At 62.8% G+C, this 26,095-nt stretch overlaps 4 protein-coding genes across 11 annotated transcripts in view; 2 read left to right on the forward strand and 2 right to left on the reverse strand.

The window, feature by feature from the left end:
• The window catches only part of EIF4G1 (eukaryotic translation initiation factor 4 gamma 1), an 18,094-nt gene extending 17,344 nt beyond the window's left edge, over nucleotides 1–750 (reverse strand). For 5 of the 6 annotated variants that reach the window (XM_041405640.1, XM_041405635.1, XM_041405634.1 and 2 more), the window contains exon 1: nucleotides 627–750. The gene's annotated coding sequence lies outside the window, so the exon portion shown is untranslated. The remainder of the gene's footprint in view (nucleotides 1–626) is intronic. The other variant, XM_041405631.1, reaches the window with a different exon arrangement.
• Nucleotides 751–1,708: 958 nt separating this feature from the next.
• PSMD2 (proteasome 26S subunit ubiquitin receptor, non-ATPase 2) lies at nucleotides 1,709–9,137 on the reverse strand. Its single transcript, XM_041405956.1, has 21 exons — nucleotides 8,960–9,137; nucleotides 8,152–8,208; nucleotides 7,624–7,788; nucleotides 7,255–7,376; nucleotides 6,670–6,894; nucleotides 6,408–6,566; nucleotides 5,993–6,137; nucleotides 5,743–5,803; nucleotides 5,338–5,484; nucleotides 5,070–5,176; nucleotides 4,553–4,680; nucleotides 4,386–4,473; nucleotides 3,882–4,044; nucleotides 3,685–3,786; nucleotides 3,452–3,597; nucleotides 3,150–3,233; nucleotides 2,754–2,922; nucleotides 2,562–2,656; nucleotides 2,282–2,408; nucleotides 2,076–2,194; nucleotides 1,709–1,995 (listed from the first exon to the last, which is right to left on the reverse strand). Exons 1-21 carry the CDS (start codon nucleotides 9,092–9,094, stop codon nucleotides 1,813–1,815), a joined length of 2,727 nt encoding a protein of 908 aa, XP_041261890.1. The 5' UTR covers nucleotides 9,095–9,137; the 3' UTR covers nucleotides 1,709–1,812.
• Nucleotides 9,138–10,799: 1,662 nt separating this feature from the next.
• On the forward strand, nucleotides 10,800–19,077 carry ECE2 (endothelin converting enzyme 2). The gene is made up of 19 exons (XM_041405880.1): nucleotides 10,800–10,891; nucleotides 12,549–12,635; nucleotides 13,013–13,157; nucleotides 13,346–13,561; nucleotides 13,636–13,760; nucleotides 13,904–14,050; nucleotides 14,127–14,192; nucleotides 14,356–14,544; nucleotides 14,978–15,120; nucleotides 15,235–15,349; nucleotides 15,595–15,705; nucleotides 15,893–15,991; nucleotides 16,079–16,156; nucleotides 16,334–16,437; nucleotides 16,731–16,841; nucleotides 17,144–17,211; nucleotides 17,863–18,053; nucleotides 18,134–18,229; nucleotides 18,349–19,077. Exons 1-19 carry the CDS (start codon nucleotides 10,850–10,852, stop codon nucleotides 18,523–18,525), a joined length of 2,310 nt encoding a protein of 769 aa, XP_041261814.1. The 5' UTR covers nucleotides 10,800–10,849; the 3' UTR covers nucleotides 18,526–19,077.
• A 416-nt stretch (nucleotides 19,078–19,493) lies between these two features.
• On the forward strand, nucleotides 19,494–22,962 carry LOC121336572 (mitochondrial ubiquitin ligase activator of nfkb 1-A-like). 3 transcript variants are annotated; one of them, XM_041405882.1, is made up of 5 exons: nucleotides 19,494–19,591; nucleotides 20,068–20,205; nucleotides 20,441–20,528; nucleotides 20,608–20,728; nucleotides 21,491–22,962. In XM_041405882.1, exons 1-5 carry the CDS (start codon nucleotides 19,511–19,513, stop codon nucleotides 22,185–22,187), a joined length of 1,125 nt encoding a protein of 374 aa, XP_041261816.1. In that variant the 5' UTR covers nucleotides 19,494–19,510; the 3' UTR covers nucleotides 22,188–22,962. The 3 variants fall into 3 exon arrangements, with proteins under 3 accessions (XP_041261816.1, XP_041261819.1, XP_041261815.1); XM_041405885.1 differs by having other exon boundaries at nucleotides 19,577–19,625; XM_041405881.1 differs by lacking the exon at nucleotides 19,494–19,591 and having other exon boundaries at nucleotides 19,646–20,205.
• Nucleotides 22,963–26,095: the final 3,133 nt, after the last annotated feature.

Genomic DNA, 26,095 nt, shown 5'->3' on the forward strand with positions numbered 1-26,095 from the left:
GGGGCCGGGGCACGGGAGCAGTAGTTCGGGGAGGCGGGAACGCACGGGGGAGCGGGGGACAAGACAAGAATCACCGACGGCGGAGCTGGGACAGGCCGCGGCGGTGGCCCGAGAGCGGCCGGCCCCGCCAGGCCCAAGCGCGGCCTCGCCCCCAGGCCGAGGCGGAGGCCAAACCGGCGGCTGCGGCCGGTTCCGTCCCGGGGCGGCGGCACCACCATCACGGCGGCGGGAGGGCGCGGTGCGGTGCCCGGTGCGGCATCCGGCGGCCCCGCTCCCCCCCGCGGCGGCGGCGGCCTCTGCCAAGGACACGTGTCACTGCCGGCCGCAACCGCGGCCCCGCGGGCACCGGCGGCGGCACGAGAGGAGGGTCGCGGCGGGGCGGGGGCGGCAGCGCTCGCAGCACATGCGGCGGCGGCGCCGGGCCTAGGCGGGCGCGGCGCCGGGAGCACGTGTGCGGCGGCGGCGGCGGGGTGCACCGGCCGGCACGTGGGCGCGGACCGACGCCGCCGCCGCGGGATCACCGGGATGTGGGGACCATCGGGACGAGCGGGGGGCCCGGCGCAGCAGCGGAGCGAAGCACGGGACAGGGCGTGGGAAGGGGGTGGCGGCGGCGGGGCGGCACCCACGTGGTGGCGGCGGCGGCGGCGCGACAAGGCCCGGCGAAGCGAAGCCCGGGGAAGGGGGAGGAATAGGGCGGCACGCGCGGCCCCGGTACCGGCGCCCCCCCACCCCCTCCACATGGCCACGCCCCGTCCCCGCAGCCACGCCCGCCGCCCCGACCCGCCGCCGCGCGCCCCGGGCAGGGTCACGAGCGGAGTGGGCGCGCCTGGCGCCGGCACCGTTCGGGACGCACGCTCAGCCGGCGCCTGGCACCACCCGGGTCCCACAACCACTCAGGGAGCGGCACCAGCGGCACCCGCACCCATTCGGTGCTTGGCACCACCGGGACCCGGCCTCGCCCAGAACTTGACCTTGTCCCGGCGTGCACCCACCCGTGCTCCATCCGACTCTGGCCACAGCCATGGCTGCACCCTCGTGCACCTTCCCGGGACATGCATGCACCCAGGATCTGCTCTGACACGGGACTTGCGCCCGTCCAGCACCCACCCCTCTCCCAGGCAGGAGCTGCACCCAGCACCTCACACCCACAGGGAACCTGGTCCCCACGCTGTACCCCGCAGAACGCAGCACCTCACCCCCACCCTGCATCCATCCCACTCCCACCCAAACACAGCCTCTCCTGTTCACCCAGCTGGGGCACAGCAGGATCCAGACACTGTCAGTTTAGGAAACAGGGCAGGGCCTTCCTCTTCGCTAAAAATACTTCCCATGTGGGTTCTAACCCCACCTCCCTGACTGCTTTTAACCCGTGTCAGCTCTGGAGCGGCACCAAATGATGGCAGAGCCCAGCACATCTGGCAGGGCAGCTGAAAGCTCAGAGTTGCCAGCCAAAACCCCCCAGGAGGGCAGTCCCAGCCAGGGACAGGCCATGCTGGGCTAAAGGGGAGTTGCACACTCTGAGCACATGTGGCTGTGCCAGGCATGCACACAGGGCACAGCTGGATGCTGTGGGGCACGGCACCCCACAACTCTGTGTTCATACCCTGCATGTTGGGATCTGCACTGTGCACAGCCTCCACGGGCCACAGGCACACCCAAAAGGATGACAGCCCAGCCCACTCCCAGCACAAGGAGAAGAGGGCAGCACTAGTCTCCACATAGTTTATTTCCTTGACTCTCAGTAACAAAAACAAACTAGGTTTTTTCCCTCCCCTCCCAAACCACCTACCCACCCCCCAGCTTCCCCTTGGCTCAAACATCATAGTTGGGGTTCTTGCGTAGGATAACAAATCCCTCCAGGATCGGTGTCACAGGCACGTGCTCCTCTGTGGCCAGCTCTGCCCGCTCTCCGTGTGCCAGCAGCACTGGTGTTGTGTGAGTCTGGAAGCCAGTGATGGTTTTGGGCTTGCCTGCTTGGCCCACCACATCCACAGCCTGTGAGAGAAGAGTGAGGTCAATGCCAGGGACACAGAGGGACATCAGCACACTCCTCCCCAGCCCTGGCTGCCCCTTACCTGTCCTACCCGAACCGACACGGGCAGAGGCCGCAGCTCCTCATCGAAGGTGACCAGCATGCGGGGCTGCATGGCAGCAACAAGGCCATAGAGAATGTAGTGGGACTTGCCCAGGATAACTGGAGGGAAGACAGAAGTAAAGGGGCTGAGCAATGCCCACGCTGCGAGGCAGAGAGAACTGGGGGGACAGAGCCAACAGCACTCACTGTTGCGCACATCCAGGAAGGACACAAGGACGGTCAGCAGCCCAGCCACAGCCACCTGGCTCATGAGCTGGCGATCACTGTGGTATGGGCACAGGGTGAGTGTCCCCTTGCCCAGATGAGTCAGGCCCTGGTGTGGCAGAGAAAGTACATGAAAGAATGACAGAGTAACCTGGGACTCCCATCCCTGCCCTCAGGAGGGTGACATCCCCAGGACACCACTCTCCTCCCACATCCAGGGACCCCAAACTTCCCCTTCCACACACAAGCACAGTATCATCACCTGGGCCAACCGCACCATGAAGAGATTGTTGGGGTCTTTGGCGTGGTACTGGGCCAGCTGCCGCAGCATTGCTGCCAGCCGGGCGTTGTTGGTACCTGGGGACAAGGAGGCATAGGCAGAGTAGTGTACAAGGCACGGGTCTCCCACCTTTCCCCCTAAACAAACCCCAAACCAGGCTGTCCCCAGGCTTACCACTGCCCACCATGCCCATGGCAAAGATGGAGTTGTAGGAGACCTCGGGGTCAGCGTCGTGGGAGAACTTGCTGAGGGTATCGAGGATGTTGAGCCGGGGATTGGAGACTGAGATAAGAGCCAGGGCCAGGGGCACAGCACGGCGGAGGGTGGGCTCCCCGTACCGCAGCTGCACAGAGGGGACGTGGGTGTTAGATCACCAAGCACAGCAAGGCTACTGAGATGTGAGGCAATACCCAGTTTTGAGTGAGACCCCTTCCCAGCTGTGCTGTCCCCTGGTGTCAATGGTGTTAGACTCAGATCACCAAGCACAGCAAGGCTACTGAGATGTGAGGCAATACCCAGGTTTTTGAGTGAGACCCCTTCCCAGCTGTGCTGTCCCCTGGTGTCACTCACCAGGTGGCCGAATGTGCGCAGGCCCATCTCCGCACCAATCTCCTCGCCCATGGCAATGAGCGCGATCCCCAGCACCGCCACGCCCTGCAGGGACACAGGCACTGAGCGCCAGGCAGGGAGCACCCAGCCCAACACACAGGTTCTTAAGCCTCTGTGCCCACCCCAAGCCTAGGGGGACAGGGTGAGCAGGGGATCCAGCTGGGAGCTGTTTTCCCTCTGCTCTGACACCACAAGGGCCTTAGGGACCCTTCCAAAGCCAGTTCCTGCTCCAGGAACACAGACCCCAGCCCACATTTCCCCACCTGGTGAGCACCCATGTCAGCTGAGCTCTCTTTCTTCTCCTTCTCTTTCTTGTCCTTTTTGTCCTTGTCCTCCTCTTTCTCCTTGGAGTCAAAATGCTCACTGCAGATGTGCAGGAGCTGTTGCACCTTCAAGACATTCCCTGAGCCTGGGCAGAAAGTGGAGGGCCAGGATCAGCAGGAAGAGGACCCTGGACCTGCTCCTGCCTCCCCGCACCTCGACCAGCCCAACTCACCCGCATAAGCACAGATATCCACCAGCGTGTTGGCAAAGCTGCGGAATGGCTCCGACACCACCTCCAGCGCTGCCAGGATGGCCTCAATTGCCTCTCCCTTCCCTGTCAAGGAAAGTGTAGTGATTAAAGGACAGCAGTAGAGGGATACTCCCACCCCATCCCCCAACCCATGAGCCACTGGCACTGTCCAGCCTTACCCAAGTGGTTCAAGCCCAGGCCAAGTGGCAGCCATCGGGCATAGGTATCCTTCAGTTCTGTCTCTGATTTCTCCATGATGGTCTGGAGGATAGTCGAGGTGACATCCCCATTGCAGGAGCCCACTGATATCATCCCACAGGCCAGGGCAGTCACACCAGCCACCTAGTGATGGGGGAAGGAGCCATGTCATACCCAGGGACAGCTCAGAGTAAGCTGGCTTATAGCACTAGGTACCCTTAGTCTCCACTTCCTATGAAAATCTGGGCTACTGGGAGACCTGATGGTTTCCTACCCTCCTAAATCTGCTGCAATCCCATTGTGGCAGCAGCTCAGATAAGGAAAATAGGGTCATGCTTTTCTGGCACAGCACAGTGCTGGGCAAGGACACGTGGCCTTGCTCTTGGGGCTCAAGCTGGCTGCAGGACAGCGCTTGTATTCCCAGGAGCCCCGGGGCACTGGATGGGGAAGCAGGAATCACAGGCAAACCCTGCCTCACACCCTACCTCCATGCTGGACTTGGAGTCTCCCATCACAGGCAGCAGCAAAGTCAGGACATCCTCGCGGTTGGAGCCCGCATACGCCAGTCCCAGCCTGCACAGAGTCCAGAGAGGTGTGAGGGAGGAGTTGCACCACCCTGTGCAGCATGGGGAGGCTGGGGCCAGGCCCTTACCCAAAAATGGCTCCAATCCTCATGGTGTTGCTGTTGTGCAGGACATAGTCAGACAGGAGGGCCAGGGCAGGGTCACACTCATTTTTCACCCCTGAGTTGACGATGCCACAGGCCAGGAGGGCTCCAGACTGCAAGGCAGAAGCATCATCACACACTAGCCACCAACACACAAAGCCCCTGCCAGCCAGTGACTGATGTCACCTCACACATCACACCCACTCCCCAGGATGGGCAAGTTGGTACAAAGTGGGCAACACCGCTCTGGATCAAGCTGAGAAATCCAAAGGTCATAGCTCTGTGACAAGGGGAGCCCTAAGGGTGCTTCAGGCAGTCTCCAAGAAACCAGGACCTCGCTGTGAGCTGCTCAAAAGCCTGGGACACAGGGCATCCAGCCCTTCTCTGTGCAGGAGCTAAGCTGCACAGGGGACCAAAGCAAGGACCATTCCCCAGTCAGCTGCACACCCAGCTCACGGCAGGATTGCCCCACGCAGACACAGAGCCAGGATCTGACACTGACCTTGATGTAATCCTCTGAGGAGTACAGGTACTTGTCGATCTGTGTGAGCCCCCCGTCCACGTCCCACAGCAGGATTGTGCCCAGCGAGGCTGCAGCACTCAGCATCCCTGTGGTTCCAGGGAAGAAAGGCCCTCATCAGGCCTGAACAGGTGTGCCCCGTCTGGGGCTTGTGGTAGCCAGGGACATAGGCCAGCTCAGCCACCCTTACCCCAAAAGGGACAGGGTGGTAACCCCAAGCCTAGAGGCACCTCCAGCCCTGCTAACTCACCATGGTCCTTGTTCTTGTACAACCATTTATTGCCATCATCTGTCAGCAGCTTGTCCTGTCCAAAGGCAGCATTCACAAAGCCGTTCACAAAGGAGGAGGCCAAATTCATCCGGGCTGAGTCCACTTGGGAACCACTTCCCCCAAACCCTGTGGAACAACAACAGGGTGAGGAAAGCAGCAACAGAAGCCCTGCCAGCCCTCAACATGCAGCCATCCCACACCACAGGGGAACGAGGACCTGTCCCATCAGCAGGAAGGAGAAGCCCAAATCCACAGGTCAGAGACCATGAGCAGGCCATCTGCCCACCTCAGATACACATCTGACCACACAGGCTCAGAGGTGCTTGGCAGCCTCAAGAACTCCACTCAGGCAGGGACCATAAAAGCCACAACACAAGCCCTTACGGTTATTCTCCAGGTGGGTTTTGTAAATATCATCTGGCACTTTAGGCTCCATGATGTCCAGCTGCAAAGACAAGGGAGAAGGGGGTTAGCTCCTGGCCAGCACATGCTACAATGGCAACCTCTCCAGGTGGTGTCTGGCCCAGATCATGGGGATGATGGATTTCTTCTCAAATTTTACCACAGAGCCTGGCAGCCAGGGCAGCCACAGTTGGAGGTAGCCCAGGGTGCTTTTCCCAGCCGAGACGCTCACCTCTCTGGCTAAGGCCAGGAAATTGCTGTTGAGCTGGACATTGGACATGATCTCTGTTAAGTCCTCGTACTCCTCCACATCCTCGTTCAGCTCCAGGAAGACCCCATGGCGGCCCAGCATAAAGGCCATCTGCTTCTGGACAACTCTGTGCAGAGAGGAGGGGTTTCCTGAGAGTCCAGAACCCAGCAAGCCCCAGCACAAACAGAGGCTCACCAAGCAGTGAGCCAACCTGCCCTTCCCAGGGCATACAGACATGACCCACTCCTGTCCATCCTCATTTCAGGGACAAGAGTCTCAATCCAAAACCCCAGACACCTCTAACAGTGACAGATCCAACCTATCTCTGCCCAGATGGGGAGCCGTGCCCCACCAGGATGAGCAAAGGCTGCAGAGGGCAGGAAACATCTCTGCTTACACATCTTTGCAGGAAGTGAAGATGTCCTCCACCAGCTCCACATCATTGAGCATCAGAGCCAGGCGCAGGGCTTCAGGGTAGCGATTGAATTTGCGGAAGATGCCCAGGGCACAGCGCAAGAGAGCCGAGTTCTCGGGCTCCGGGACATAGCTTACACAGCTTCAAGGAGGAGACAGACATGAGGGTGACAACCAGATCAGGCAACCTTGGCCCAGCAGGGGTCAGGCCCTGTCCAGCACCTCAGCCTGCCAAGCCCCCTCACCTGGTCAGGTAGAGGCACACTTTAGAGTAGGCATTGTCATCGATGTACTTCTCCAGCATGTCCATCTGTTCTATCTCCATGAGCAGGTCACAGGCCTCATGCTCTGCGTTGTGGGCCATGTTGTAGGGGACAATCTCCTTGACCAGGGTGAGGAGTGTGTCCCTCTGAGCCTTGTCAGCTTCATCAATCTCCTGCCACTCCTTGGCCACCTCTCCTGCCAAGTGCCTGCAGGAACAAAGGGACATCACCACTACAAAAACCAGTTTCACTGAGCCATGAGAATGGGGAGCAGCTGCTCCCAGTTAGCCAGGCCTGTGTGCTGTTTATGGAGGCTCTGCATTCTGCAGACCTTATGGGGGACAAGGCCAGAGGAGAAACAAGGTTAAGACCAGAGATTTCAGAGGCCATGGCAGCAAGACCTCTGCAGCGTGAATAGAGCATGAAGCGACACAAGCGCAGGTGTGATAAGGACAGCTGAACACATGACCAGCTAGTCAAGACACATCCCACACAGGCCAGAGCTAAAGTGCTCCAGGAAATTCCCCTAAGCCCTTATCCTTCCCTTTGGGTCCCCCTCAGGCTTACCTGACGTACTCATGCCCCCAGGATGCCAGCTCCTCTTGGGAACCCACCAGCCGGTACTTCAGACACTCACGCTCCCCACTCATGGTCATGGCCAGGACAGAAATGATGTCTGCTGCAAAGCGCTGCAGAAAGAATGCAGAGCTCCAGACACAGGCCAGGCACAGGGAACCAGGGGCAGCCAGGGACACAACACCCTCCCTGTGCCTGCAAACCACCACAGGTGGCAAAGGTACAATCCTGACAAGTTATAACCCCCTGGAGCAAGTCACACAGAGTGCTGTTAGATCCCAGGGTCCAGAGGGCTCTGCGATTGCCTGCCCCAGCACTGTCCCCTGAGTCACATGGGATGGTGGGGCCAAGAGTTTATACCTTGTTCTCTCCTGGAGCCATGTTCTCATAGATCTCCTTCAGCTTGCCATAATGGGGCCGTAGGAACTTGAGGGGTTTGGGAACGGAGGTCATGGAGGTGGTGGAAGAGCGGATCTGCCTCCGCAGCTCCTCCAGGGCTGGGCGGTAAAGTGATGTGTCTTTCTCCTGCAGAGGGAAGCTGCCTGTCAGAGAGCAAGGGGCTGGTTCCTGAGCCACCGCCTCACCAGCCCTCCCCAAACACAGCCATGGCTCTTAGCAGAACAGCCCCACACCCTGGGCTGCCTCCTGCAGCCCAAGAGCCGGAGAAGGAGGGCACAGCAGGGCTGAAAGCCTCTCTCACACCAGGGACACAGAGGTCCCTCGGGCCCAGGTCAGACAGGCAGCAAGGCTGGAGGACAGATCACAGCAGACAAGCAGGGGCCCACCCCACTCACAGTAAAATCCCCCCATCTCCACTGCACTAGGAACAGCCGCAAGCAAGAGACAGACAGAGTCAAATCCTTGCTGAGGGACACAGCACAGACTCACCCCCAGGCGCTCCACCAGCATCTCCAGCTCATCTTGCAGCTGCTTGTCCTCCTCAGACTGCCAAAATGCACAGAAAAAAGCAAAGTTAAGGGTGCAGAGCACAGGAAGTCTGAGTGTGACAGAAGCAGGGATGTCACCCCAAGCCACAGGGATACCAGGACAAAGGGATGCACTCATTGCTCAGGACACCACCCTGCCCCAGTGCTGCCAGGGTGGAGCAATGCTCACATTCCTGGGGATACCTTCCCAAAGAAACCACCCATTCCCGGGGTGTGAGATGCACCTCTCCTATCACTCTGTGCTGTATAAAAACAACCCCACAGAGAGGGGCACGTCAGGTCACAGTCCAACGGGGGGCACCCCACTGACAGCAGCCCCTTCACCCACAGACTGTGTCCCTCAGCCCACGGGGATCCCCTGAGCCAAGGTCACCCCGTGCTGGGCAAAGCGGGGATCCTCCATAGTGCCCACTGCCACACACACCCCCCGGTTACACCACAGCTTCCCTCACCAACGCTGCTCTGGGACCCCCGGGCCCCCCGCCCAGAAAGGGGAACCCTCGATTGCGTCACGCGGGCACCCCATGACGTCCCGGGGCCCCGCGGGAGGGAACCCTCGCTGCCGTCAGGCGGCCGCGCTGGAGGGAGTCCCCGGAGGGATGCTGGCCGCCCCCGTGACGTGGGATGACGTTCGGTTCCCGGAGGGATGCCGGCCAACCCCGTGACGCGAGATGACGTCCTGCCCCGCCGGTGACGCGGGCCCGAACGGGCCGTGACTCAGCTGCGGCCCGCGGCGCGGCGGCACTCACCAGCTCCTGCTCCTTCTCGGGCCCGGAGGGCGGGTCCCGGCGGTCCCGGCCCCAGGGCGGCGTGGGTTTCTCGTCGCCGCCCGCCCCGGGGCCACCCTGCACCCGGCTCTGTCCGCCGCCACCGCCCGCGTCCATGTTCGCCCGGCCGTGCTTCCGCCGCACCGCGCCTGCGCAACGCCGTGACGGCACCGCCGCGCGCCGGGGGCGGGGCCAAGGGCGGGGCGGCCCCACGTGCTGGGGGCACCGGTACCGGCACCGACACTGAAAGCGGTACCGGTACCGACACTGACACTGACACCGGCACTTACACTGAAACCAGTACCGGCACTGACACTGAAACCGGTACCGGTACCGACAGTGACACCGGCACCGGCACTGAAACCGGTACTGACACTGATACTGTCACCGGTACCGACACTGACACTGGCACTGACACTGAAACCAGTACCGGCACCAACACTGAAACCGACACCGATACTGAAACCAGTACCGACATTGACAATGACGCCGGCACCGACACCATACTGACACGGGCATAGACACTGACGCCGGCAGCAGCACTGGCACCGGCACTGACCCTGACACCGGTACCGACACTGAGACACCAGTAGTGACACCGGCACTGACCCTGACACCGGTACCGACACTGAGACACCAGTAGTGACACCGGCACTGACGCTGACACCGGCCGCTGCACTGCCGGCTGGAGCCCCGGGGCTCCACCACCTTGGCACGGGCAACGCTGCCACCCGAGCTGGGCAAGTGAAGCAGCATTGCTGGCAGGCTTGCCGTGGCCCCCGCAGGTCACAGACACCCGCGGGCAGCCTGGTGCCCCACCACCCGTGTTCACACACACCCCTCCATGCTGTGTCCCTGGCTGGATGGACAGGGCGCTGCCCAAACCGGTACCCGCTCCCGCGTGGTACCCTGGGGAGCACTTTCACCCCCTGAGCCCCCGGGCACCGAGCGGGTGACCTGCGGGGAGCCCTGTCCCGCACAGGGGGTCACACAGGGCTGGGAGCCATCGGGGCAGGATGTGAAGTTGTGCACAGCCCCGGCCTTTGCTCACTGCCAAGGCTCTGGCCACGGCTGTGCACCCCTGGGTGCGTGTGGCGTGGGCCTAGGGGTGACATCGGGGTGCCGTCCTTTCGGTACCGGGACGGGGTGTCAGAGTGCATCCAGCTGTGCGGGTGCTGCGCTGGGGGTGTGCCCGCGTGCCGGTGCACGGCGTGCTGCCGCCGCTGTGCACCATTACCGGCCGCTGCCGGCGCCGGTGACCGGTACCGTGCGGCGCTGCTGTGCCCCCCTGGGCGCTGAAGACAGGAGCCGCTCCCTGTGTCCCTGTCTGCGTGTGCCGGTGCCGGCTGCGGGCAGCCGCATGTGAGCCCGAGCTGTGCTGCCCGAGCCGGTGAGGGCGCCGGTCCGAGCGCCGGTGTCGGTGAGGGAGGCTGCGGGTGCCTTTGCGGCTCACCGTCTCGGCGCCTTTGCGGCTCTCCCGGGGTGCAAGCGGCGGTGCCGGTGCCGATACCGGTGCGGAGCTCCTCCCGTGAGCACGGCGGTCACCCCGCTGGGGCGGCCGGGCCGAGCGGAGCTGAGCGGTGCCACTGGGCTGGGCACCGGGGTCGCCGCTCCAGCCCCTCCCGGCTCCCGTCGCCCCCGCCCGGTGTCTGCGGTCCGCGCGCCTCCGGTCTCAGCCCCTGCGGCTCCATCCCTCCGGCGCGGCCCCATCGCCACCCGGCCCCATCCCTGCCCAGCCCCGGTGCCGGTCTTGGCGGCAGCGCGGCGCCCGGTGCGGGCCATGGCGGCGGCGGAGGCAGGCGGCGCTGCGGCGGCGGCGGGGGCCCGGCGCGGCCCGGGCGGGGAGCGGAGCTAGGCAGGAGGCGGCCCGGGATGGCCAGGATGAACGTGGCCCTACAGGAGCTTGGACAAGCCGTGAGTGCCCGGGGCAGCGGCGCGGCAGGGAGGAGAGCAAGAGGAGGGGGGACGGGGGACAGCGGCGAGGGGCTCGGCGAGGGGGACAGGAGGGGGTCGGCGCACAGGAGAGCCCCGGGGCTGGAGAACTCAAGGAGCTGGAAGGGCTGCGGGGGCTTCGGGAACCAGAGGGAGGGAGGGAGGGCGGGGGGGACTGGCGGATTACGGGGGGCGGCGAGAGCCTATGGGATGCAGGGGCTGCGTGGTGCCGGGGCTAAGGGAACTGAGTGGCTAGAGGGTCCCTGTCTCCCATGGTGGAGGAAGAGGGACCCCCCCCCTCCAAATCCCTGCCTGGGGATGGACAGAGGGAACTGGGGTGGTTCAGCCATGGCCCCACAAACCCTACTCCACCGAGTACGGTAATGCTGCTCATAGGGTGAGCCCCAAGACAGCACCTCTGGAGGGGGCAGGGGGCCCTGTCCCCATGGGTCTCAGCCCTACAGAGGGGGTAGGAGGAGCCCCAGAAATAGGCTCCTGCCTTGAGGATGGCACAGAAGATGCTGGAGAGGGGGTGCTGGCTATTGCCCAGGATGAGGACCACCCAGGAGCGGAAAGGAGCACGATGAGGAGAGCTGGGGTGGTGGGGGGGCCAGGCTGGCCAAGCTCTTACAGGATGCTGAGCAATCCTTCCTAATGCCAGCATCTTCCAGGAGCCCGACTCAGTGGGGGGCTCCTGCCATCTCCTGCCAATCCCACCCTCCTGCTGCAGCCCTTGGCAATGCCCCCTCCTCATCCCAGCAGTGTGGCAGTGGGCAGAGCTGGGCATGAGGCACTCTCCTTGCTTTCCTCCCTGCCCATCATCCATCCCACCCCAGCTCCTTCCCGGCCCGTGACACCAGCCCTGCAGGCTGGGCATTCACTTTAGTCTGCAGCACAGGCTGGAGGGTGAGCTGCAACTCACCCAGCCGTTAACTCTGAAGCCTAAGGAGAGCTCACAACCAGCGGCACTGCTGATTCCCTTCCACCAAAACCTCCAGCATTTTCTTCTGGCTTATCCCCCCCACCAATGCTGCTGGCTCAACTCCACCACCTCCCTCTTGGCTGAGTCCTCAGCAGCCCTCACGGCTGGATCTGTGCAAGCTGCCTGGCAAGGCCAGGAGTAAGGGGGACCCTGCCCTGCTGGCTGGTTCACACTGCAGTGCCCCTTCTCCCCTTGCACACTCTGTCCTGCACCCTGGTCACCCCCAGAGCCATGATGGAGCTGGAGGCACGTCCAGATGTTTCAGACCGGTGCACATCTGCATGGAAAGTTCCAGTCAGGGGAGGAGGGGTGAGACAGCAGTACTAGGAAACCGTTGCTTGGTGATGGGGACCATGTCTCCGTGGCAATGTGTCACCTGTCGGCAGGGCTGGTGCCATGGCTGTGCAGAGGGATGCTCCGGTGACGGCCCCCCAAGCCCCTCATTAGCAGCACTCCCCGAGCTCTCCAGGGCCACACAGGCCTGGGGACAACCTCTGGGGGAGGCCCAGGCACACTGAGGGGGGTCAGGGGCTGCCTCAGCCCCACTGTGTACTCACTGAGCAGGCACTTGGCCCTGCCATAAGAGCCAGAGGGTGTGGCAGGGCGGGGAACAGCTACCCCCACGCCCCTGCCCCAGCACGCTCCCTCCCTTAGCAGATGCCCAACTACAAGCGTGCCACGCTGCAGGACGAGGAGGGGCCGGAGCCAGCGGGGGATGGCAGCGCCTCTCCCGACAGCGTGGAGGTGAGGTCTGCCCCGGTTTCTCCATCCTTCCCCTCTCCATACTCTCTAGCCCCTGTCCTTACCCTCTGGGGCCTGCCTGCAACCAAGTGGGCAGTGGGAGCAGGGTTGGGAGCCAAGCCAGACATGGCTGTCCCCAGGGATGTGCTGGGAGTCAGCCAAAATGCGGCACAGAGTGTGCCTGGACGATCGTCCTTCCTTGTGGCTTGCGGGGGGCCTGCCAGCACCCACCAGTGGCTTGCCAGGGCTGGTGGGGAGGGATGCCCTGGTCCCCACCTCCTCATGCAGACACACCAGGCACTGGGGAGTGGCAGGGAGGGAAGGGGGGGCAGTGATGTTTGGCCCCCCATGGTGCGATGGCAGGTCCTGCTCCTGCCCAGGTGGGGTTCCGGAAGGGGCCGGGGACGCTGCTGAGCCGCCTGGCCTCACGCAGCCAGCTGGAGCTGGTGCTCTGCGCCATCGCCGTCTCCCTGGCCCTGCTGCTCAGCGTCGCCATCGTCACTCTGGCCATTCAGTACCGCAGAGGTAGGGAGACTTGGCAGCGGTGTCCCCACACCCGGGAGGACACGGGAGGATGAGGAGTGAGGGGTCAGCCCAGGGTACCTGCTCCAGGTGCTCTGCCCATCCTGGGGTACAGACAGGGCTTGGCCCCGCTCCGTGCCTCGGTTTTCCCCAGTACACTCGCCCAGCCCCAGGCATGCCTTCCCTGCCAGATCCCTCTCATAGCACGTGCCTGACGGATGCCTGTGTCCGGGTGGCCAGCAAGATCCTGGAGGCCCTGGATACAGAGATGGACCCGTGCCAGGACTTCTACCAGTACTCGTGTGGGGGCTGGATTAAGAGGAACCCGCTGCCCAACGGGCGCTCCAAGTGGAGCACCTTCAACAGCATCTGGGACCAGAACCAGGCCATCATGAAGCATCTCCTAGGTGGGCACCAAGGGGTCACAGACACTGAGGGGGTGACCCCCGTGTCACTGGGGCTGACCCACAGCCTCCCGCAGAAAACGCCACCTTCAACTCCAGCAGCGAGGCAGAGCGGAAGACACAGCGGTACTACCTGTCCTGCCTCAAGGAGCAGAGGATAGAGGAGCTGGGCTCCCAGCCTCTCATGGAGCTCATCGACAAGGTGGGCAGACACCCACATGTGAGCTGAGCTGTCAGGGCTCAGCCCAGCACACCTCTTGCTTAGCTCTTCACATAACCAGGGAGGGAGTAAACCTCGGGGTTGCACCCCATCCTCTCTGACATGCCGGGTCTGTCTGCTGGCAGATTGGGGGATGGAATATCACTGGCTCCTGGAACCAAACCAGCTTCATGGAGGTACTCAAGAGCGTGTCAGGCACATACCGGGCAACCCCCTTATTCACAGTGTATGTGGGTGCAGACTCCAAGAGCTCCAACAGCAACATCATCCAGGTTGGTACTTTGGCCCCCAGGGGTGGCAGACACCAGGGGACACCAGAATGTCTACACTGCCCCTCTCTCCCCCCAGGTGGACCAGTCAGGGCTTTTCCTCCCATCCCGGGATTACTATCTGAACAAGACTGCCAACGAGAGGGTGAGGCTGGGTGCTGGGCATGCTGCCAACAGCAGTCAGGGGAAACCCATGGCAATGGGGTGCGAGCAGCACTGGGACACACCTGGCATCTCCATCCTGCCTGTTGGGTGCCCACCTGGGATGAGCTGTTGTTGGCACTGAGGCAGGGCTTGGGGTTCCACAGGTTCTGGCAGCGTACCTGGACTACATGGTGGAGCTGGGCACACTGCTGGGGGGCACCCCGGAGCCCACCCGCCTCCAGATGCAGCAGGTGCTGGACTTTGAAACCCAGCTGGCCAACATCACCGTGCCCCAGGCTGAGCGGCGGGATGACGAGAAGATCTACCACAAGATGAGCATTGCCGAGCTGCAGGTGGGCATGGCCCAGAGCAGCCTGGCGAGACCCTTCTGGGACATATGGGGACTTGTCCAGAGGGCACCAAGGGGTCCGTACCCATTGCTGTCCTCGCTCTGGGACACCCTGGGCAGCCCCATCTGCTGTGGGACATGCACTGGGTGTTGAAAAGCAGTGCCCATCTCCCCAGTTGTTACCATCTGGGGGAAGCTGCCGGCTCATATTGTGGGATCCAGGGGTCCCCTCCTTGTCCTGCAGCATTAAGAGCAGCAGGAGGGGTGCAGAGAAGGATCTGGAGTGGTAAGGGACTCTGAGTCCTTCCAAGAAAACACAGTTCCTGCCCCAGGAATTGAGCATGCTGAGCAGGATGCATGAGCATGCCCCAGGAATTGAGCATGCTGAGCAGCATAGCAGCATAACCCCTGGTGCCACTTTCCTGTGTCCCCTCCAGCTGCTGGCCCCTGCCATTGACTGGCTGGATTACCTTTCCTATGCCCTGGCCCCACTGGAGCTGGCGGACACAGAGCCTGTGGTGGTGTATGGGGACACCTACCTTCAGCAGGTCTCTGACCTCATCAATGACACTGACAGGAGGTGAGGCTCCTTCATATCCCTGGCTGTGGCCCCCACAGCAGGGACACATTTTGGGCTCATCAGTGTTTTGAAGTCATAGACCGTGTGAGCTGCAGCATCTCTCTGCCCCTGCAGCATCCTGAACAACTACCTGATCTGGAACCTGGTGCAGAAGACCGCCTCCAGCCTGGACCAGCGCTTCGAGACAGCCCAGGAGAGGCTGCTGGAGACACTCTATGGCACCAGGAAGGTAACGGAGGGCCCTGGGATCAGACCCCTCTGCACTCATCCTGGGAGCAGCCAGGACCTCCTCTGTCCTTCAGATGCCCTTGGGATGCTAAGACCTGGATGCTTCAGTGGGAACCCACTTATCTTTTGAGATGGGGGTTTTGCTGCTGCCTATCTCCCCTGTGATGAGGCAGAGCCAGGCTGGGTGAAGGCAGGGGAGCAGGGGAGTGGCTGAGGGTTTCACGGACCTTCATCTCGCTCCCACAGTCCTGCACGCCCCGCTGGCAAACCTGCATCTCCAACACAGATGACACACTGGGCTTTGCGCTGGGCTCCCTCTTCGTCAAAGCCACCTTTGACCGGGACAGCAAGGCCATCGTGAGAATACTTCTGTCCCCATCCCCTCCCCATCCGTGGTTCCTCCCCAGTTCTATCCAAGCCCCAGGGCTGGAAGGCAGGGAGCTGGAAAATGGGACCCCTAGCCCTGGGGAGGTTGTACCCTGTCAACCCTGCCCCACCGAGGCATTGTGGGGGGAAGGGGGCCTTCATTCCCTCCCCTCCCCAGGCTGAAGAGATGATCAGCGAGATCCGTGCAGCCTTTGAGGTATCCCTGGACCAGCTGGACTGGATGGATGAGAAGACCAGGCAGGCTGCAAAGGAGAAGGTGACCCCAGGGAGGGAAGTAGACGGGAAACCTCACTCTGTCCATATAAGTCCCCCAGTCTCACTGCTGGGGCCTCTCCCCATGCAGGCTGATGCCATCTACGACATGATTGGCTTCCCTGACTTCATTCTGGACAACAAGGAGCTGGACGACGTCTATGATGGGGTAGGGGGCACCTGGCTTGTGGGGGAGAAGCTTGGTCATGCCAAGCTTGGGGGGGCCCCATTGTTGAGCGATGTCCCTATTTGGGACGTTATGCAAAGCCACCCAAGCACTGAGTTCATCCTGGCCAGGGTGTGGGGAACCACCTCAGTGTTCCTCATCCCTCCTCTTCCTCACCAGTACGAGGTCTCTGAGGACTCCTTCTTCCAAAACATGCTCAACTTCTACAACTTCTCTGCCAAAGTGATGGCTGACCAACTCCGGAAGCCCCCCAACCGCGACCAGTAAGGCGTGGGCTAGGGCGGGGAGGAGGGGAGGATGTGATCCTGGGTGGCACTGGTTCAGTGGGGAGGAGGTCACCCTCAAGGGGTAGCACAGCACAGTAGGTCACCTGTGGTAGCACAGGTCACCTGTGGTAGCTGTAGCTTATCCCCAGGCAAGGTCCTTGGTGACAGCATGGGGGCAGAAGTGTCAGCCTTGGGCAAGGCCCTGTGGTGGGCAGTGGCACAGGAGGGCGCTGGGGCTGGGGTGAGAGGGACACATCCCTGCCTGTACCCTGTCCCACCTCCCTGCCCAGGTGGAGCATGACCCCACAGACTGTCAATGCCTATTACCTGCCCACCAAGAACGGGATCGTCTTTCCTGCTGGGATCCTCCAGGCTCCCTTCTACGCCCGCAACCACCCCAAGTGAGTCTGGCATGGGGGGCACCTCCTGGAGCCATGGGTTGGATCAGGGCCAGCATGCCACAAAGTCCCCCACAGTCACAAACAAAAGCCCTGAAGGCCTTGAGTGTCCCTCAAGGCTTTACATGCTGCAGTCAAGACCGCCTGAGTCCCCTCAGGGCCACCAGTGTCCCCAACAGGAGTGATTCCCAGCTGGGTTCCAGCTGGAGCAAAGTGTCATTGGGTGCCCAGACAGAGATGGGGTGGCTGCAATGGCATCATTAACACATCCTGTACTTACCTGGTTCTTTCCCATGGCCCCACAGAGCCCTTAATTTTGGTGGCATCGGCGTGGTGATGGGGCACGAGCTGACCCATGCGTTTGATGACCAAGGTGAGAGCACACAGGCAGTGCTGGCCCTGACCCCTGTCACCTTCCTGTCCCCCCCCAGCCCCTGCCCCTGGCATGGGGAAGAGGTGCCCTGGGTGCACAGGGGTCCCGCTTTGCCATCCATTGCATCGTGTGTGCTCGTGCTCCCCTGGCCACCCCCTTCTATCGTCCTGTCTCCCCAGGTGGCACCTGCCGATACCTTCCCCCGGCTTCTCTGTGCAGCTTTCGCTTCATCCGCTTGGTGAGGACACAGTGTCTGCAGCCCCAGCCCCCTTCTCATCCTCCTCCCTCCAGGGCATGGGATGGGTCCCTCTCGCATCCACTCTGCTTTGCACCTTCACCTCAGCCCCGGAGCCGACATGGGGTCAATGAGGGAATTTGGGGTCACAGACCTGGGCTGGGATAGCGAGAATGCACTGGGGGATGCCTGGGGACCCAAGTGCATGGCTGAGCCCCGGGCAGAGCCTGCCCACAGCAGGGGCTGGAGGATGCCTTCTCCCCTGGGCATAGACCCAAGGTGGCAGGTCCGCCTGGCATCCCCCGGTGCCCATTCCCCCACCACACCCCATTCTGCCTCGGGAAGCCCTGCAGCTGAGGGGCTGCAGAGGGACGGCTTCCACTGGTCCCACCCCAACCCACGGCTCGGTCCTGCAGGACGGGAGTATGACAAAGAGGGAAACCTGCGGCCATGGTGGCAGAACTCCTCCCTGGAGGCCTTCAAGAACCGGACGGCGTGCATGACGGAGCAGTACGGCCGCTACACCGTCCACAGCGAGAAGGTCAACGGGCGGCAGACCCTGGGCGAGAACATCGCCGACAACGGCGGGCTCAAGGCAGCCTACAACGTGAGTGCCACCATCCCGAGGGGCCACGAACCCCCTGCCTGTCTGTCCCTTCCCGGAGCTTCAGGCCAGCTCTCCCGCAGGCTTACAAGTCCTGGCTGCAGAAGAACGGGGAGGAGAAGCGCCTGCCAGCCCTGGGGCTCACCAACCACCAGCTGTTCTTCGTGGGCTTTGCGCAGGTAGGGCGGAGCAAGATGATGCCGCTCCCGTGCCTCCCTGGCTGCTCGGAGCCACCCCGCAGCTCCCCATCCCGGGAGGTGCTCTGCCCCCATCCCTGAGGCCGCTCCCGCTCCGCCAGGTGTGGTGCTCCGTCCGGACGCCCGAGAGCTCCCACGAAGGGCTGGTGACCGACCCCCACAGCCCCGACAAGTACCGTGTCATCGGCACCCTCAGCAACTCCCGGGACTTTGTCGAACACTTCGGCTGCCCCCTGGGCTCCCCCATGAACCCCGGCAAGCACTGTGAGGTGTGGTAGGGACGGGGAGGGTGCTGGGGACAGAGGGGATGATACTCTGCTGTGCTCCCCCTCCCCAGACCTTTGGAGCTGGCCACGGGCAGAGAGCAGACCCCTCCTGTGCTCACACTGCACACCCCACCTCTGCACCCTCCCCGGCACACACGGCCCCACGCCAGGCACCCACCGCAGCCCCATCCACGCCTTGGGGCTGGGCACGGCCGGCAGAGAGGCTGTAGCACCCCCAAAACGCAGTTCTGCCCCCCAGCCTTGATGTGCTTGAGTCGGGCCCAGCTCAGCGTCCCCTGCGCTGCGTCCCCCCCTCAGGCGGGCAGGTCAAAGGGGTCCCGGGGAAAGCATTAGAGCCACGATGCCCCTGCTCCTGCCCCCAACCCGCCGGAGATGGAGGCTGGGGGCCACCCGGCTCCGCGCTTCCCTTGTCCCCTCCCACTCCAGCTTGGCTTCCCCATCCACCTCTGCTGGGACCAGCGGGCGGCAGCGGGGACTCTGGTGCCTTCAGCTGTGGGTGGCTGTCGCCGAGTTTATTTAACGATTAAAAGCAGTTTCCACTTACTCCAGCAGCTCCGGGTCCTTGGCGGTGCCGGGGCGGGGGGAGAGGTGGGATCTGGGGGTGACTGCAAGGCTGGGGACGCGTGGGAGGCGAGACACCCCGGGAGGGGAGCGGGGGCGAGATGTCTGCGTGGACATTCCCTGAGGGAAGCGAGGTGCGGGGAAGAACACGGCAAGGCTGGAGGGGACGACTCAGAGCCACGGGAGTTCCCTGCCTGTCCCGAGCCTCCACTCCGAGCTTCCGGGGCCCGCCCCGGCCCGTCCCGCCCCGCACAGCGCGGCCCCAGCCCCACCCCGGGGTCTCCCGAACTCCCGGTACCGGGACCCCGCGGGACTCCTCGGCCGCGGACAGCGGCGCTCGCAAAGGTTGCTGGGAGTCGTGGTTCTGCCTGCGGACGACGCAGGGCATGACAGGAGCTGTAGTTCAGCGTGAGGGATGCTGGGAGGGGTAGTTCGGTCACGGCAGGCCCGGCGCCTCACCGAGAGGGCTGGACTACATTTCCCAGCAAGAAGCGCGGTAGGGCCGGGGTCCGGGTCTGGGCGCCTCGGGGGTACGGGGGCATCGGGGCCGGGCGCGGCGGCGGGGCCGGGCCGAGACCGAGCGGGGGGCTGGGCCGGGACAGATCGGGGGGCCGGACCCGGGTGGGAGCCCGGGCCAGGCCCCGGGCTGGGTCACGGGTGCTGGGCCTCGGCCCGGTCCCGGGTGCGGGCCTGGGCCCCGGCTGGGCCCGGGATGCAGGGTCGAGGCGGGTACCGGGCACCTGTGGGTGCTGAAGATGAACTGCCCCCCGTGGGCAGGCTTGGCCCTGGGGCGGCAGAGCGTGGGGACAGGGGCGGAGGAGCATCCCTGCCTTGGGGTCAGAGGCAATGAGACAAAGCGCCGCCTTGGGGACAGGGATCCGGGGACACCCCTGTCTCCAGAACAGGGCCAGTGGGATGTCCCTCTCATGGGTGACACGGCCCCATTCCCCAGACAACATGCTCACCTTGCAGGCGTTGTCGCCCAAGCCTGGCACCATGGACAAACCCATCACTCCGGGGGAGCTGCTGTGTCTGGGCTCCAGCCTCGCCTTCTCTGGCCTCTTCTATTACCTGTACAGGAGGAAGTCCAGAGTCGTGGCACGCATACAGGTAGCCCTGTCTCTTAGATGCTCTTTCCTGCCCCCTGTCTCTTCCCTACTGCCCTCCACGCTTTGATTTGGGTGCACACGCTGATGCCTGCAGGCTGCTCCATCCTCTGGCGATTTCATCACATGCAGATCTGAGCAAGCCACATCCTGCAGGCCAGAGATCTCCACAGAGCCATTCTTGGCCTATTCACTGCCCTGTCCCTGTCCATACTCACACTCAATCCATGCTCTTCCAGGAGGCCCCAAAGCTCCAGGTCGATGACAATTTGCCAGCCCTGGTGTCTGCAGCTGAGGGGCGCTGCCTGCCTTATGTTGCCCTGGAAGGTAAGGACACCCTGTGCCCTGCACGAGGGACAAGGGCCAGGATCTCCTCTTTTGGCCGTGACACATCCCTTGTCCTTAGGCATAGTGCTGCCAGCCCAGGCTGCACTGACCAGCCACTACCATGAGGGGCTGCAGGGCGTGATCCAGAAACTGCTGCTGAAGGAGCATCGGCTGATCTGGAACAGCTTGGCCCGAAGCTGGTGAGTGATGAGAAGGAGCCACAGGAGGGGGCTTGCAGCAGGGAGTCCAGACCCCATCGTCTGGGGCCACGTGAGAGGCAGAAAATAACTTGGTTAAAGACTTTAGTCCTTATGCTTAGCTCAGCACCGAGAGCTCAGAGCTTCACAGTGTTGTGGCCAGCAGGAGCAGGGCAGTGATCATCCCCTGGTACTCAGCACTGGTGAAGTCACACCTCGAGTTCTGTGTCCATTTCTGGGTCACTCAACTCAGGAAGGCCACTGAGCTGCTGGAGCAGGTCCAAAGAAGGGCAGCAGAGCTGGTGAAGGGCTGGAGCAGATGTCTATGAGGAGCAGCTGAGGGAACTGGAGGAGCTGAGTTTAGCCTGGAGGAGACTCTGGGGTGGCCTTATTGCTCTCTCCAAGCCCCTGAAAGGAGGCTGTAGCCAGCTGGGGATCAGCCTCTTCTCCCAGGCAACCAGTGACAAGACAAGAGGAAATGGCCTCAAGCTGTGCCAGGGGAGGTTTTGGTTAGAGATTAGGAAGAACTTCACATGGAGGATGATTAGATATTGGAATGAGCTGTCCAGGGAGCAGGAGGCTTCACCACCAGGGGGGCGGTGGAGCTGACATCCTTGGAGGTGTTTAGGGAAAGACTGGACATGGCATTTAGTGCAATGGTCCAGTTGTCAGGCTGACACTCAGGCATAGGCTGAACATGATGATCTCAGAGGTCAGCCTGACTGACCGTGTGATTCTCCACACCCCAACCCTCTGCACTTGCAGGAGCGAGAGCGAGCGGGTGCTCTCAGAGCAGATCTACACAGTCCCCTTCGTGCTGGCCTCGCCAGGCCCTGAGGCAGCCACGCAGGTGAGTGTGGACAGCCCGCTCCAAGCCGTCTGCCTGCCCCTGGAGATGGTGTACGAGCGCTTCCAGCAGCCGTCCCACGGCTTCCGCGACCTGCTGGGCCAGTACCTGATCGGGGAGAAGCCCAAGGGCATCCTGGAGACGGAGGAGATGCTGCGGGTGGGGGCCGGGCTGACGGGCATCGGGGAGCTGTCCCTGCACCCCGACGGCTCCCTGCACCTCCAGCCGCCGGCCCAGGGAGGCGAGTTTTTCCTGTGCCTGGGGGACTGGCAGACGGTGCTGTCGGAGCTGGAGTCGGCCAGCGGGCTCTGGAAGGGGGCAGCGCTGCTGTGCGCGGCGGCGGGGCTGGCCGTCCTCCTGCACGCCCTGTGCCGCGCCTACCGCCGCTCCCGCCCCAGGCAGCCGCAGGAGGACAAGGAGCTGGATGGGGAGGAGACCGGCGAGCGGGCGCCCGAGGACTCCTGCGTGGTGTGCCTGTCACGGCCCCGCGAGTGCGTCCTCCTGGGCTGCGGCCACATCTGCTGCTGCTTCCGCTGCTTCCAAGCCTTGCCCACCCGCCTGTGCCCCATCTGCCGGGGGCCCATTGAGCGCGTGGTGCCCCTCTACCAGGCCTGAGAGCACCTGGGGGTGCCCAGGGAGGGGCAGCGTGAACCGGGCCAAGCCTGGAGCCTGCAGAAATCTCAGCTGTCTCCTCGCGCGCAGCTGTGCAATTCCTTTTGGGAGGGAGGGGCCTTGGTGTGCCCTTCAATCTGTTTTGGGGAGAGGGGGGGAGTTACAGCCTCCTCATCCGTCCTTTGTCTGCCAGAAGGACCCCCCTGAACATGAAGGCTCGGGGAAAATCTACACAATGCCTGAGCTGAGGAGCTGAGACCCCAGCCGCACACTGGGGCACTACTTTGGCTCCCAGCTATTGGACTTGTGTCTCTTTCTGAGCCATGACCTCCCAAAAGCCACACAGGTCTTCTCCCTTGTGGCTTTTTTCTAGTGTGTGGATTTATGGGGAGGATTATGAGGGCAAGACCAGGGCTGGTGGGACACAGCAGGTGCATTTGAGTGGCAGAGACCCAAACTCCCCTGATCCACTGCAGTGACATACCTTGGTGCCACCTTTGTCCTGCCACCCCAATCCATGTGGCTACAGCCACTGCCCAGATGACACTGGGGACACCCAAAGGCTGGCAGTGATGAGTCCCTTTGCCAGCTGCTCTATCACCAAGATGGGAGCTGTGTCCCTGTGTCACTCGCTGCAGGGAGAGCAGCTTTAGAGTGCCACAGAGCCTGCCCTCGTGTCCAGCCCCACTGAACCCGGCTTTCCTGCTGACCTCCCAGACGGGACTGGGTGTGGGAATGACTTGCAGTGGTGTGTGGAGTGATAAAGCCAAGGAGCTGAGCTTGGCCTCACCTCTTCCTTCGCGCCGTTAAGCTGGGGGCTGGGTGGGTGCTGGGAGCCAAGGCTCTCCCCTTGGAGGGGTGAGCACCACTGCCTCCCTTCTTTCCTCATCCAAGGAGCTAGCCCAGGTTGACAGTGGAGCCCAGGTGCATCTCCTCCAGCTGCAGCCCTGGATAGGGGGTGGCAGGACACACAGGACCGTTGCCAAGGTGATTGTGCTCCTCGGGTCTCCATGGCAACTGCTCCCCTGGACTGCTCCCCATCACTGCCTGGCTGCAGTTGCCCAGGCAACCCACGGGCTCTCCTGGCTCCTGCAGCTTTGGGGCACCCAGGGTTTGGGGGTGGGGGACAGGGCTGGTAGGCCACTGTCATCCAGGCAGCAGTGTTGGGATGGGAGGGGGATGATGTGCCCCCTCCCCAGGGCAGTGGCCACAATTACAGCCGGGCTGGGAGCTTGCTTGGGGCAAAGGTACCTTGGCAGGGTTGCCCCCAGGACTCACAACCAGACAGGGGGCCCCAGAGGACCCAATAAGGCCTCCTGGGACCCACATGCCTTTTTGTGGGGATGTGTGGAGGAGTTCTTTTCCCCCACCCCGCCTTTTTCTCAGCCCAACCTCTTCCCTGGGCTGCAGAGTGAGCAGTGGGGCCCAGATTCCCCCTCTCACCCCCCCCAGCATCGGGCATCCCCCCCGCAGCAGGAGGGATTTCGGGAAGGAGATAAATACCAGATGGGAGAGGGCCGGGCTGCCAGGAACACACTCCCTGCATGCCAAGAGCTGCTGGCGCGAGTGGGCGCGTGGGCCGGCGAGGGCGGGGGGTGCCCCTGCTCCCCGAGACTGCTCACCTCGTTCCCCAGGGCCCAACAGCCAGGCAAGGATGGGACAATTAAAGAGGGGACTGCAGCCCCCTACTCCCCTTTGGCCCCAAAGGTGCCCAGGGCAGGAAACACATCCCTTGTGCTGACAGCAAGGAGGGAGGCTGCCACCCCCCAGTGCTGGGCACAGCCTTACTCTAGCCCCGCCCGGCTCTCTGCCACTCCCAGGAGGCCCCCAGCCCAGCAGTGGCCTGGCTGCAGACCCAGCTGCCAGTCCTGCCTGGCATGGCTCCGGGCAGCAGCATGACTCACCCGCTCAGCTCAGCACCAGCCAGAGCCTGCCATGCCAGATCCACGGCAGGGGCTGGCACAGGGGCTGCCCGGCCACGCTGCGGTGCCCACATCACCAGACAAACCCACTGTGTGCCTCCCATGGGTATTTGGTCGGGAGCAGGACAGGGGGGAGCTCACAGTGCCTGGCTGAGCACTGCCCAGCCTCCCTCCGTGTCACACAGGCCACACATCCTGACAGCTGCCTCCTCACACCCACAGGGTGCCCCTGTGTGCCAGCCCATGCCCATGGCCTCCACCCGCTCCCCCCAGGGCTGCCAGCCCGCTCTGCCTGCCTCCCTGTCTGTTGTCATGGTGACCAGATATGTGGTGACAGGCGAGGATGGAGCCTCACACCCCAGCAGGGCTGTTTGCCCAGAAGGGTTGGCTACCCCCCCTTCCTGCTCTTCCCCTGTCACTCCCAGGTCTCAGCAGGGGACCCTCCGTGAAGCCCCTGCCCCAGGCAGTGTGCTGGGGGTGCTCCATCTGCTCAGATGCCAGGATCGCAGCTGTGTCCCAGGCAGCTCATGTGAGGAATGGGGACAGTGCCATCCTCCTTCCACCTGCCCTGACAGGGCACCCCCGTCTCAAAGCCAGGCTGTGCACAGAGACAGACAAACTCATCTCAGTAATGACAACCTGTCTTTCTTCCCAGGGGGAGACACTGTCCCTCCCTCAGACACAGCCTGATCTTCCCACAGCAGCAGCTGCAGGAACAGCAGAAGATGAGGAGCATGCCACTCCTGCACACTTGCCCTGGGCTCACCCACAGGACAGCTGCCAAGCAGGACACCTGTCCCCCAGCATCTCTGCCCTGTGGTGACAGTTTTCACCACAACCATCATCTCACAAGGTCACTGTACCCAGCCCAGTGTGTGTCTCTGCTCCCCCAAAACACCTGGACTGTGGCACAGGCAGCACACAAAGTGGCATCCCCATCTGGACTGTGGCTACTGAGAGCCAGCAGCAACAGCCAGGGACGGGCACATCCCCAACCTTACCAGTGACACAGTCCCTCGTGCTGGGATGGGGACTCGGGGAGAGCATCACTGCCAACAGCAGGCGCTCAGTGAGGCCCCCAGTGGCTGCCACTGCTGTGAAACAGGAGTGCCATTTCACGTTTCTTGGCAGGACTGGAAGCAACACAGATGGAGGCACCCGCACTGGCCTCCTGGCATGCCTTGGCAGCCCCCAGCTCTGTGGCACCAGCTCCAGGTGATAGCACCACCTCCCAGACGTGCAGCAGGGAAAGCCCTGGGTCCTGTGGCTGATGCTTCCTGCCTCCTTTCAGCTCCCTGGCATCCGCTCACTGCCTGCAGGGATACCGACCCCATTCCTGCCAGGCCTTGGACTGGATGGCAGTGCCTGGTGGTTCCCAGCTCCAGCTGCCCGGGGTCCCTGCAGAGCATGGGCAGGACGTGCTCCACCACGAGCCTCTTGCACACACACGAGGTGATTTTCCACCATAAAACCACTTGAACCATCAGTGACTGCAGGAAAAGCTCTCACCTCCATCACAGCACCTGGACTAGGCACCCGAATTCCCACAAGAGTGCAGGGCTCAGGGCAGTATCCAGGTGTGGAGCTAGGGCATGGCAGGGACTGGTGAGCTCCCAGAGCATCGCCTGAGTGTGGACAATGCAGCACAACCTCTACTGCCAGCCCCACTGCAGCTGGGAGTCTGATGCTGTGTGTCCCAGCTCCGTATCCACCGGGGGAGCAAGGCTGGCCCCCAGCCCTTGCATCATCCCCAAGGTGTCCCAGCTCAGGCTGCTGCCCAGGTTTACGGAGCCAGGGCAGGAAGAACACCGTGCTTCCCACTCCCACAGCCTCTTCTTTCCGGTGGAGCTGGCTTTGTGTCGGACAAAAGGCTGCAAAGGAAGCAAGAAAGGAGATTACGTGGCTGCTAAAAGACGAATAAGGAAGGTGGGATGAGAGCCAGGGGAAGGAGGGTGCTCATCTGGCTCACCGGGGGGATGCTACATGCAA

Source organism: Onychostruthus taczanowskii, unplaced genomic scaffold (assembly GCF_017590055.1).
Source record: "Onychostruthus taczanowskii isolate IOZ18803 unplaced genomic scaffold, ASM1759005v1 scaffold24, whole genome shotgun sequence".
Lineage (NCBI taxonomy): Eukaryota > Metazoa > Chordata > Aves > Passeriformes > Passeridae > Onychostruthus > Onychostruthus taczanowskii.